Source organism: Stegodyphus dumicola, chromosome X2, assembly GCF_044657685.1.
Source record: "Stegodyphus dumicola isolate Sdum_Otavi_A_Nest chromosome X2, ASM4465768v1".
Lineage (NCBI taxonomy): Eukaryota > Metazoa > Arthropoda > Arachnida > Araneae > Eresidae > Stegodyphus > Stegodyphus dumicola.
The window spans coordinates 5,296,008-5,309,371 of record NC_140781.1 but is presented as its reverse complement, the minus strand read 5'-3'; the positions used below and the strand labels follow the sequence as shown (position 1 = coordinate 5,309,371).

Genomic DNA, 13,364 nt, shown 5'->3' with positions numbered 1-13,364 from the left:
CTGTTGCTAAATAGTTTTCTGCTTTCCATCTTTCGTTCACCCGTAAACGTAATATTACATAAGATGATTCAAAAGTCGATAAACGTGTGAAAATTTCAGTGAATTTGTAAAGAGACTAAGAACATTTTGGAGTGAGAAACGACAGAAAGTACTCTGTGTCTTCGTCGCAATTCAAACATCAGATCTTCAAACTATCATCTGGATCTGAAACAACTTTTATTAAAAGCCACAGTGGGAAAGGAGAAAATTCCTTACTTTCTTCTCCACTTAATTAAAGAGCGACTGAAGAGGAAGAAGAGACAGTCACCAAATCCAGGTGATGAGGAATTATCGTCCACCACATTTTTAGTTGGGCGACGCTTACAGAGTTTTCTTAGGCTTTTTTGGAGACATGAAAATCGAAAAATAAGCTATGCCGTCTCCTGGATTCGAATTCTGGAGCTACCAGTTACACTACAAGGCGCGCAGTGAGGGAGGCGTTAGATATAGGGCCTACAATTTCTGACTTAGAGGCAGAAACGCAAAGGTGGTTGTGTGGAGTATAATTCTCCATTTGTACTAGATTGTGCTTTTGCGGATGCTTTGGAAATCATTCAAAGGCAATATAAATAAAAAAAGATATAAGTTCTGCACACAAATTTTTTATCGTTTATGTTATTTGTTTAGGTTTTTTTAATTTGTTTATAAGTCAAAAAATAATATTGCTATATTGTAAATTTTATGCTGACTTTATTTATAATACTTTATAAGTCTTTGGAGAAGGAATGTATTGCTTTGTTCGGGTCCCAATAACGTGTGCGGATAGGAAGAAAATGATGAGGATTAATATAATTAAATCACTTTGATATATTCTTAGTGAATCTTTCATGAATCATGTTTAACATTTTGCTTATCGACAGGTATTTATCTTGGTAGATAGATAAGGTAATCCTATTATTTTTTAAAGATTGGGAGGTATATGAGAATTGTTAAATCAGAGGAATAATTTAATGAAGGATTGTAAAAGTAAAATGTGTGAAAAAAGGCCGATTTGACATATCATTGAAAAAGGCGGACTTCTGTTAGCAACCTCTTCGTAACAAAATTGAGAAATGAATTTTTTTTTTTTTTTTTTTTTTTTTTTTTTTTGCTATTGGCCAAATAGTCGCCCCTCAATAGCAAGCTTTCCGCCTAGGAAACTAACACCGTGGGGCGTTGATTACCAGCAGGACAGAGGAAGAGAGAGATCACGCCGGGATGTGGTATTTTTTGAAAGGTAAATACATTGCTGGCCATCAAAATTGCAACACCATGAAAGAAAGCAAATACAAAAAGATATTTCTTGAACGTAAACAGCGTGGCGTGAAGACAAAATGATTAAATTTGTAAGCATTTGGGAGGTCTACAGGGGTCCGAAATTAGTAGAAACAGCTGCCATCCCTGGCAGCTAAAACAGCCCTTAACCCATTAGGCATGGCTTGGATGACGCAAATGGGCAACTCATTCCATGTTGCTTCAAGTCTATGTCACACCTCATCAACCGTATTAACTGGAGAGGGTGGTGGGTTAGTCTCTCAGCAACCCATGACCAGATGTTTTCAATGAGTGACAGACCTGGAGACCGTGAAGGCCAGGGCAGCAATTGAATACTCTGTGTATCGAAGAAGGTCAGAACACAACGTGTAACATGTGATCTTGCATTATCTTGTTGGAACATGGCGCCTGGGAGCCTCGAAGATAGGGCACAACCACTGGACGTAAAATATCAGAAATGTACTGATCTGCGTTCAAATTACAGTCGATCCGAACTAGAGATGTACGTGTCTGTACGCAAAGGCTGCCCAGACCATCACACCAGGGCAGGGCCCCTATGCCGATATCGAATGCAAGTAGGCGACGTGCGGACACTCCAGACACGTATACGGCCATCAGAATACTGAACGTAGAACCGAGACACGCTTGAAAAGGCGACATTGTGCCTCTCCTGTACCCAGCTTCGTCGTTTGGCGCACCAGAGTCGCCGTCTCTCTCTATGCTTTGTCAAAGAAGCCAAAATAATTGTCACCCTGATATGAGTCCACGCTGCTGCAAACGTCGACGCACCTAACGAGCTGATACTGGGCATGTTGCAAACATCCCCATTTCCTGACTAATGGCCCGTGATGTGGTCGCAGGGTTTTGCAGAGCTGACCTCAAATTATGACTGTCCTCTCTGGCGTTAGTCATGGGAGAGAGTTAAAATCCTGCATCCCGTTCAGTATAACCCTCAGCAATCTACTAATTCCATATTCGCATGACAGTGGTTGGATGTCGACCAGTGCGACCGGCGATATCACAGAACGATAATCTACACTTTCTGTAGGCAACGATCCTGCCTCTATCGAATTTCGAAACATGCGTTTCCTCTTCTTATTCGAGGAATAACACGGTATTCTGAGCAAACTCCAACCTCGAAAAGCACTTTCCGAATGAGAAATCCACTACACAAAGCTTCTTTTATGCAGTGCTTCAGATGTCGTTTCTTCCTCTAGCGTCGTCTAAATGCGCTGAAATACTCATCATTTGCATATCCCAACCTCTTCCTTTCATATGATTTTGACATTCGTCGGATCAGTCCTTCCTGGTGTTGCAATTTTAATGACGAGCAGTGTATATATGCTATACTTTTTACAATTATTGATTTGTTGAAGTGTCGTCTCATTTAAAAGGGGATCTTGCTGAACAAAGAGAATTATTGCTTATCAACTTATCAACAGAAAGTAAGAGGATGGAAAAATTTTAATAAATAAAACTTTTTGCCTTGTCGCTGTTTCCTTTTGAAATAAACAAGAACATGTTTCAAAAGTATACCATATTTCAGTAATCAATATTAAAACTCCTAAAATTCGTTTATTGTGTTCATGATATGACATGAATTATAAAATACTTAGGAAAGGGAGATCATGAATCAGATTCTTTTGTATATGTTTCAAATTTCATAAATATGAGAAATTTGATGAATACAAAGTTGCAAACAAAGAATTGTTGTTCCTTTCTTGTATGTTAACTACAGGAAATAATAAATAAATAGGAAAAATAATCTTCTCCTTATTTGTTAGTTAAAATATTCTAAATAAATTTAACACATAAAACAAATTTAAACGCTTCCTCAGCGTGATATCCATTTGTACAAGTTATGGTTAATTAAGTCACATTTTAACAGAAGTTTTGGAAAATCCGTAAAAGTTTTATTCAAAACAATATTTATAACAATATTTCACTTAATATGCTTTAACGAACTGTCTGATTAATAAATATGTGACAGCATTATAATTATTAAAAATATTTGTTTCCCTAAAATTCACTTTTGTTTCCTATCTAAAATACTTGATTGGCTTGTTAAATTACTTTATATGCTCATTATATATATAAACAACATGTAACAGCGACATTTTATGCTCATTTCACTTAAAAGATTCTTAAGATGAGTTAGAAGACGTTACCTAGCCTAAAGCTCTCGTGGAATACGTGATAATGATTTTCCTAAACAGTTCATTTCATCATGTTATGGTCATGAACTGTTTAGGAAAATCATTTAACATTAGTAAACATTATGAAACGTAAGAAAACAGGATGGAATTAGTCGAACTGTTTAAGAATACACTTAACTATTTTCAGCTTATCGTTTTATAAAATTTTATGCATTCACAGTGTGTGTATACTTCAATATATTGAATCTTAGGAATCAAGTAATTACTTAATTCAATCGATTAATTGAAATTCATTTCGATATTTCACGTATTCACCTATTGTGCTCTTTCATGTAGCAGTTCTCCTTCTCTCTAAGACCTAGTAATTTTACTTTAATACTTAACTTCTCTACAAATTCTGAAGAAACGCGCTTGAATTTCCAAATAGTTGTGCAGTTTTTCTATGCCATTTTAAACTTTTTTTTGTTTTGTTGTTGTTCTGGTGATAGCATTTTGATATACGTTGTTCTTTGCTTTTAATACAACTTCTGGAGATATCCTTGTGATCAGATTCAGCTCAAATGTTTCCTAATGCCTCATATCTTCATTGCTTATTTACAGTTAGATGTTGGCGTATTCTGTAAAGGAATGATAGAGGAGTATTTTGTTCCTTGATAACATCATTATTTAAAAGATATTCCTATTAATTATATAGAAGGGAACTAATTATTAATTAAACTTTTAGGAGAAGAAGTGGAAGAAGAGAAACCTCAAGGAGCTATGTTTCCAAGTACTCTTCCTCAACAGTCAAATGCGAATCAAAGCATTACGTATCGGGGATCTTTCACCACTACAACACGAACGGCACCCTCCGGGGACAGCACCTCCATGGTAAGTGCCTGGTTCAATCCAGAGAAAGCCTTTTCTCTGAATATTTTGCCCCATCAATCAGTTCAAGGACTTACAGGCTTAGGTGCTTCCATTTCGAACCTTGGGCCTTCGTCCGTACCATCTACCTCACAGTACACTGCATCACCAGCAGCTAGTCCTTTTGAGACAAGCGAGACAGCTACTGCCGAATCAGCTTTCTCTCTAGACAGCACGACAGATCCCACACAACAAGAACTGCTTTTGCAACTAAGTGTTTCATCCCAGTTTGATCCATCAACTTTCGTTGTAAAGCAGCCACCTGTATACAGTTCCTGTTCCAGTCACACCATCACATCATCTGATGCTTTATTAGCTGGAGGTTTCTCCACACAGTCCCTTCTTAATAACAGCACAGATGAATTCTTCGAAAAATCTCAAGCACATTTCTATCCTAAGTACCAGTGGTCAAATTTTCAAACCTCTCTGACTGAATTTTGCATTTCTAATGGTACAGATGCTCCTCCGATGGATCCTGGCCCATCGGTTACAAATTTACCATCAAAGTTGGAATCTGATATTGGAATTGTTGCACACAGTGTAGCTACTCTTGCTGAATATAACCAGTCTACAAGCAAAGGACACGAAATATTGAATCAGGCTTACCAAAATAGTCCTGTACCTTTAAAACTTTTACCCGTGAAACCTCGAAAATACCCCAACCGACCTAGTAAAACGCCAGTTCATGAGCGACCATATGCTTGCCCTATTGATCCTTGTGACAGAAGGTTTTCACGAAGTGATGAATTAACCAGGCATATTCGAATTCACACGGGACAAAAGCCCTTCCAGTGTCGCATATGTATGAGATCTTTTAGTCGTTCTGATCACCTCACAACTCACATACGGACCCATACTGGAGAGAAACCTTTCTCTTGTGATACCTGTGGTCGTAAGTTTGCCAGAAGTGATGAAAAGAAAAGGCATGCAAAAGTGCATTTAAAACAGAAGACTAAAAAATATGGCAGGTCGGGAAACTCATCAAATGACAACACTGGAGAAGGTCCTGGCTCTAATTCTAGCAGTTGTGTTTCACACCAGGGTCCTAGTTGCCCTTAGATATATACATAAAATGATGTTTATATTTGTTTTTGTGTTTGCTACGTGAATGGATTTTAAATTTTAATATCATAAAAGTAAAAAGTCTTTACTTTCCGTTAATTTAGCTAAAATGTTAGCCTGATATAGAGAAAAGAAAAATATGTTTGGTTATGAATTATCTCCTTAATACTATTGGTATGTGAAACTGATTTTAAAATTGGGTAGCAGTTTAACGATTATCATTGCCATTGAATAATATCTCTCATAAATATGGCGCCGTATACAATCTGAACAAATTTCATGTTTAAAAATATGTAATTTTGCATCGAAATATAACACAAATTAAAATATTTTTAAATTTATCAAGTTCAATTAACTAATCCTAAAATCTTACTGAAACCAAGTGTATTTATTTTTTGCTCTGTATAGCATAGTTGATACATTGTTATGCTGATAAAGAGCGAAATGTGTATATGTACATACACATGTATAACAAAAGAGCACCTTGTATATATATTTGATGGCAGGAATCTATAAAAAGAGCGAAAACAAAGTAAATGGAAGGAAACAGTAAGAGTGAATATAATAAAAATAAAAATAACTTTTCTACAAATTAACTTTTGCTGATTCTCAGATATGTTACTCCTAAATGGTTTCAGTAAAATGGAAATGACGCTTGCTAAAAAAAATGTTACTATTAATAGTTTTAAGTCCGAGAAAATAAAAAGAAAACAAAAAGAGGCTTGAAAAAGGATTTCGTTTATTAATAAATTTAACTATTATTATTTCTCATTTTACATTTTGAATTTGTCTTCATTATTACTATCACTGTTGTTGCCACAGAACTTTCACTTTATTTTCTTTCATGTATAATGTTTCCCTTCACTTTACTTTCCAGTTGCTATTGTTTTCGCTCTTTACCATCACATGCACATGTTTTAAATATGATAAATACTGCAATAAATCTTCCTTAGAAAATTTTTAATTCAATTTAGAACGACTAAATTGATATAAAAACGACCTTAAAATTGATTTCAGCATAGGATCAACTTCAATAAAAATAAGTCGCTACGTAAACTAGCATACAATGTATTGTGTCCGAAGAGTAAGTCTAGTTTAAATGTTTCAGAAATCTTACATCTGAGGTGAAACATAAGTTTCACTTCAAACTTCTTTGCTTTCAGCGTAATACATACTATATAAAATCTTGAAATATTGAAAATAATATGTATTATATTAGTTTTGAAAGTAATTTCGGTTTTCATTATAGCACACATAATTGCCGTTATTGCAATATTTATATCAGATCAACTGTTTTTGTTAAAACACATCTTTCATCTAAAACTCACAAATCTAACTGAAAGAGCTTTATGAATCTTAAATATTTCTTCAGTCACCATAGCTTAATGCAGCACAATCAGTCAGAGGTACATGTATCACTGGTGCAGTTAAAATATACGAGCTGTTGAGATGCTTTCATTTGAAAGTATTGTTAAAATTTTTCTAATGTGTTCTTTACTTTTGAAGCGAATTGTAAATATTAAATTTGACTCACTGTGCTAATGCATTCAGATACCCCTGCTAGGAAATTTCGTTATAGATGTGTTCGTTAGCTTACAGATTTAATTACTATCCTACTGTTACTCTACAAACAAATCGTCCAATATTCCGTCCCAGATTTTGCAAGACCTTTGTCTATGTGCCCAGTTTATACGCTCCGTCCTCAACGTTAAACTGCGATATTCGTTCGTGTTTGTATCAGCCCTAAGCATTTTTTTAATATGCATCCCCAGCAAAACAAAGCATCTCTTCCTAGCACAGACCCCGAGATGCATTTCACTTTTTTATTTTAAAATTTGTAAATTATGTAAATTCATAAAATTATTTATCAAATAATACCTTGATCGGATTAAACTTTAGCTTATTGCAAATGATAACACATTTACTGCGTTCAAGTTTAAAGTTTAAAGAAACTCTAAACTTTTAAGAAACTTTTTATATTAAAACCAAAAATGTTTCGAATGAATGTTTCCTCAATAAATTTTTGTACCACTTAAGTAAAGAAAATTTCTTTCCAAAAGTATTTTTAAAACATTCAAATAAATAATAAAAATTTGCATTGCCTCCGAAAAAAGAGCTCTTAATAATAAATTCTGTAATAAACTGATTATTAATTTACCAAAGCACATGAAACTGTTATTATTAAATTTACACATTACTATAAATAATTTTTAAACTTGTTAGGATTCGTTGAAAATGGTTATAATCTATTCTTTCATCACTGTTCAGGCTATTTATTGCAGTATTTATCGCAGCTTGTCATTTGTATATATTATCACTTGCATGTCAATATATGTGTATATAATTTGCAGAAAACTTTTTGTGTGTTACTTTTTGCCTGGAATGTATAAAACAATCTTTATAACTTTTTAACTAATTGACTTTAAAATTTGTGCCATACATAACTCATGTAAATGTACATTGTGTCATATGTTATTCATATTAGAGTATACCGTGCCATTAATAATTCATGGACATCAAATATCATATGAATATCAAATCATTCACAATTAAATCTCTCATAGGGATATTTCATGATTTTCGTGCCATGCATGAAGATGTCCGCTTATAACTAACGGAGAGAAAATTTGTTAAATAACATTTCATTTTAAGATTAATATACCCTAACGTTTTGTATTATATCTTGTTTTTAAATAGTTTATATACTATTAAGTTTACAGAAGATTTTAACATTTTCAGTGTTGTTTGTTTACTCAATTCCAGCTTCAATTTCACGTACGTCAGTACTTGCTAAGGTTTATTTCTCCAAGTACCCAAATGCAAGTTTTATTCCTAAATATTATATATCTGCTCACTAGTAGATGTAAGTGTATTTTTGTAAATTAATATTTTGCTTTATAACTTCTAGTTGCTGTTGGTTTTCTGCGTGCACTGAGTTTATTTAGACTGTTACGGAGTGTGATATTACATTAATAATAAATATTTATAAAAGTTTATTGTATGTACGAGACTTAAGTGCGTATTTTGGCAGCTTATAGAGAAATAAATATTTGATACTGACTCGGAAATTAGTTAAATTAACGTCAAATATCTTTTTGTACGAAAGCAAAAAAAGACTCTAGTTAAAGGGCTCTTTTTACCGCGATAAATCAGTGGCCTAAAATTAGGGCAACTTCTTTTCTTCATGCTATTATTTAAATAGCGCGAAGTTTCACTGTGATAATAAAACATTTTATTGCATAATAAATGGAAATTAGATTAGATGCTGAATGCATAGTCATTTATTCAAAAAAAAAGTTAAATTTTGATACAGACGTAGAAAAAAGTTATAAAAAAAAGAAATACAAGTTAATAAACATTAGACAGAGATTTTTCTTTACGAAATTTTGATAAGAATGTAATTTTTCGAAATTTATAATAATTTTGCAACGTTCTGATAACTGAGAGTTTTGGATGACAAGATGATTATGTCTTTTCGGGGACAACGGCAGCTTGATTAGCTTGATGTTTTCAGTACCCTTTAATATAAACCATTTAAATTCTGAAGAGAACTCTTTTGGAAGATGCTTACACTGTAGAGTTATGGGTAATATTCACTGAAAATAAAATTAAATATATTCTTAGAATTTTTTCAGATGAATAGAAATTTTCTTAAATACGTTTAATACGTCGTGCGTATTCTAAATAATCAACCAATTAACTAAGTATTTACCCCTGTTTGATTGCTGAAATTTTATTAAAAATGCTCTTTTTCGTGTTTTGCAATTAAATAGGATATGCACAGCAGGAAATTTCCTATTGTGATTATGTGGTTTCATTCCCTTATCCGCATCATTCATGCAGGAATATTTGTGAAAGTAATTTAGGATAGCTAGTATTTTATAATGAATAACGCATATTATAATGACATTTTAAGAATAAACTGCTATTTTTATATTTCGTGATATATACACATCATGCTATGTTATCTCACTCGTTCACCATTCGTTTCAGTTTTCAGATTTAACTTATAATGCATATGATTTATTATAATGTTTGTGACTGTCTTTTAATATGTTTATTGTATATTTTGTATGTAAAATGGCTCCTATTGGATCCACCAATCTACAGTACCGTAAGAGTGCAATATAACTTGAGAATTCTTCGTTTGTTAAAAACTTACCCGGTAGATAGAAAAGAACCTAAATTCTAATGACATTTAGGACTTTTTCATAAGTTCCCTTCTTATATAGTCATCGATGAAGAGCATAGATATCTGGACAGGGGCATTTAAAAGCCAAGAAGTGAATTTTGACGTCATTTGAACTTAAAAGCACATCCATGAGGTATAAATTTATAATGGCATACATGTTTTATATTAAATTGTTGCTGTTAAAGTGTTGATGATATAAATAATATATATATTAACGTTATATTTGTGAATATATAAAGCATGATTTGATCTTCGTGGAAAAATTCCGTAAATATTACATCATTTATATAAAACAGCTAATCTCTCTTGAGATTATAAATACGTAAGTGCTGAATTCAATAACTTAAAAATTAAATTTCACGAGGATCAGAAAATGCCTTTTATCTATAATTTAAAAAATTAAACATGGTTATTTGCAAGAGAAATTTCATCCATATAAATGATTTATTAGATGATTTGTTCCCTTTTAGCTCTACACAAAAGCATGCAATTTTCATCATTATAATAAGATTACAAATATACAATAAATTTTGTTATAATTCGCTTAACATACTGCAATTCGATTTGCAAGATGAAATAAGATCCATCAGTTTAGGTAATATAATTACAGAATTTAGTACAATTTATAATGCAAAGCACAGGTAAACGTCATATCTACTAAACTGAATTCTGTAACCAAATATAATATTCTGCATCGAAAGTTTGTACCTGACGTATCGTAGCTTATTTCAGTAGTTCCTTTAAAATCAATCAATTGTAGCCGTTATTTGATTACCGGAAGCATTTTTAAAAACCACAGGCGAATTTAAAAAATTCACTGTATGGATCTATTAAACTTATTTATTTTTCAAAAATATTCATTCGTATTTATTTTACTACTTTCTTTATTAAATTTCTTTGCATTAACTGCTTAAAAAGGATACCAGTGGGACAAATTTCTGTCTAATTAAATTATAGATTCAGTATACAATAACCTCTCCTAGGTCGCATTTATTTAATTTTTTGATATTACCTATTTTCGTTTCAGATTAACTTTATCGTAAAATAGTTTTGAAATAAGTAAGAACATCCTATGAATTTATAAAACAATTTCTTATATTTTAAGTAAAATAAATAACATGGTTGGCCAGTTAAAGAGTTTTTTTATATATATCTTAGGGCTTATATTGAGCCCAATGGATACAATTTTATTGCTTATGGTAAAATTCCTTACACTAATATCGAATAGATGGCTTAGACTGTGGTATTCTTTCAAACCTTTTTATTTAGAATTATGTTCAAAGTTTACAGTGCGTCAGCTTTATTAAAGAACCATTTTTCCTAGTAACATATATAATTTAAAAATAGAGAGGGCTAGATCTTTTCAAAAGCAATATTTGTGAATTTATTTACCTGGCATAGCAGCCATAAAACATTAAAAAATATTGTTGCCTTTAAATCCAGATTTTCCTATCTACAACTCCATTTTTGAGCCGTCTAAATGTTTAACATTTATGTATTATACTTTATTAAACTTTACGTTTGTTGTAATACTCTTTTTGGTCTTCTTACTACTCATGAGCTTAACTAAGAAGCATGTTGACGTTATCACGTTGTTTTATACGATGAAAGTACCCATGCGAGAAGCATGGTAATTTAATAGAGATGTTTTAATCCTTCTATCATGTTTCTAAGTTACTAACCACAGTGCCAACAAATAGTTATAGTTTCTGTATATTTTTCATGTGTTCCCCAATGATAGTCATTTCTACGAAATAAACTTAAGCTACTTAGTCAATAGTTTAAGTTATAGTCTTAAAAACACTAAAATAACAGCAAAATAATTTTGCTATTGTGGCCGGACTAAAAACGTTTCAGGGTGGGTAGTGCCATAATTGCTCTACAGATTATATTTGTATATGTAAATAACACGCATTTTTATAATTTTCTTTTAAGAACTTTATGAAGAAGTATATGAATAAACATTGCATATTCCTCAGAGTGGATTGCTAAATTTTTAATAAATGCTTAAGAGTGATTTTTGGAAAAAAAATGTGAGACTTTTCTTTTCAACTATTTTTAATCCACTTAAAAAATGCATTAAGTACAGCAATGGGAAGAATATTCCCACAAACAAACGACAGAAAATAACTACTGCTAAATATTGATATAAAAGGCATGTATCTCATTGGTTATTATGCTAAATTGTTTTTTCTTCAAATATATCTATGTTATACAAGATAAATATCATCCATGGAGAATGCGTTTTAGCATAAAACTATAAAAGTACTTACCGCAGTGAATAAATAAGAACTTGCTATATTTCTGTTTAAAAAATATGAGCTTGCTATAGCACATTTAACGAATAGTAATGGGAGTTTAGATTATTAGAAAAAAGGAGCTTCATTTATATATATATATATATATATTATACAACTGCTTTGTTAGAGTGAGAATTAATTTCTGAGGATATGAAATGTTATATCATTTTTCTTCAGTCAGTCCACTTGTATATAGAACTTACAGCGTTGTATATATACTTCTGTTTACTTATAGAATTGTGTTTAACTGATAATGGCTTTATTTTAGTTTTGTTATTAACTGATGTTGTGTATTGATAATTTCTGTTATGTGAAGGTTGTGCCCATGTTGTTATAATTTCATGGTCTACCTTCTTTGTTACATTCTGTTTTTTCTGTGATATTATAGAATGAAAAATATTGTTTGGTATGGAAAGGTATCCCTACCTCTAAATTCTAATTTCAGTAAATTTGTTTATAGGGAAACTGTATGTATAATTTTACTTGACGATGAAACGCTACATGTGTATTGAAGTTATATAATAAAGTTAATTTTAATGAGATTCGTGATTTTTTAAATTTTATATTCCCACAAATCCATATATTTTCTAGAGTTTAATGTCATACTAGGCCCAAAAAACAATATATGTAGGATTCTCTTTTAAATCAGAGCATGAGAGCACGAGCATGGCATTCTACATGCTTTTATTTTGATAATAAGAAACAGAAAGTAATAAAGATAAATTAAGTAAAGAGTAAAGTTGCAGGATTAAGTTAACAGTCCACCGGATTCATATAATGATGCACAGACAGTCCTTTCACACAAACATTCATAGGTAGCTTTAAATAATATAATCAGCTAAAGGCATAACAGCTAAAGGTGAAACATCAAAAGAAGAATCAAAACTCCAAAAGAAGACCGTCTGTCTTCTTCAACTCTTGAAGAAATGCGAGCCGTCTGCTCACATCTGCATTCACATCCACATCTGGACGCTATCTGACGCTCTCTGGAATGCTTCTTACTGCCCTGTGCGGTGATGACGTCATAATCCTGGTATTCTAATTCAGCATTGGTTGTTGATTTCCACATATATATATATTGTTTTTTGATACATACAGAGATATTTATTAGAGATACAGATATTGCTGCGTTATGATAGAGAGACATATATTATTGCGTTTTAGAAATTCGTAAAGATGCAGGGAGGTATTGAGTTTACGGACCCCAAAACATGAAAAACAACGGTACAGTCATTGTGACTCTAATCACGCATCATATAGCTGCCAGCTAAACATGTTATAAATATCTTATACTAAAAAAGCACACACAAGGCGGTTGCATTAATGTCTTATATTCTTGGTCACTTAAAGGTCGATCAGTTAGAGACAGGAGACCAGTCGACCAGATCCAAGCAGTGAGGAATTCTCATCCCCAACGTTTTTCGTTCGAGTGCCACTGTATAGAATATTTACGTT

General features: G+C 32.3%; 1 protein-coding gene across 2 annotated transcripts in view; it reads left to right on the top strand.

Moving 5' to 3' along the window:
* The window catches only part of LOC118195083 (uncharacterized), an 82,500-nt gene extending 70,049 nt beyond the window's left edge, over positions 1–12,451 (top strand). For both annotated transcript variants that reach the window (XM_035366317.2, XM_035366318.2), the window contains exon 2: positions 4,174–12,451. In XM_035366317.2, the coding sequence (XP_035222208.2) occupies positions 4,174–5,414 (1,241 nt within the window). In that variant the 3' untranslated portion in view covers positions 5,415–12,451. The remainder of the gene's footprint in view (positions 1–4,173) is intronic.
* Positions 12,452–13,364: the final 913 nt, after the last annotated feature.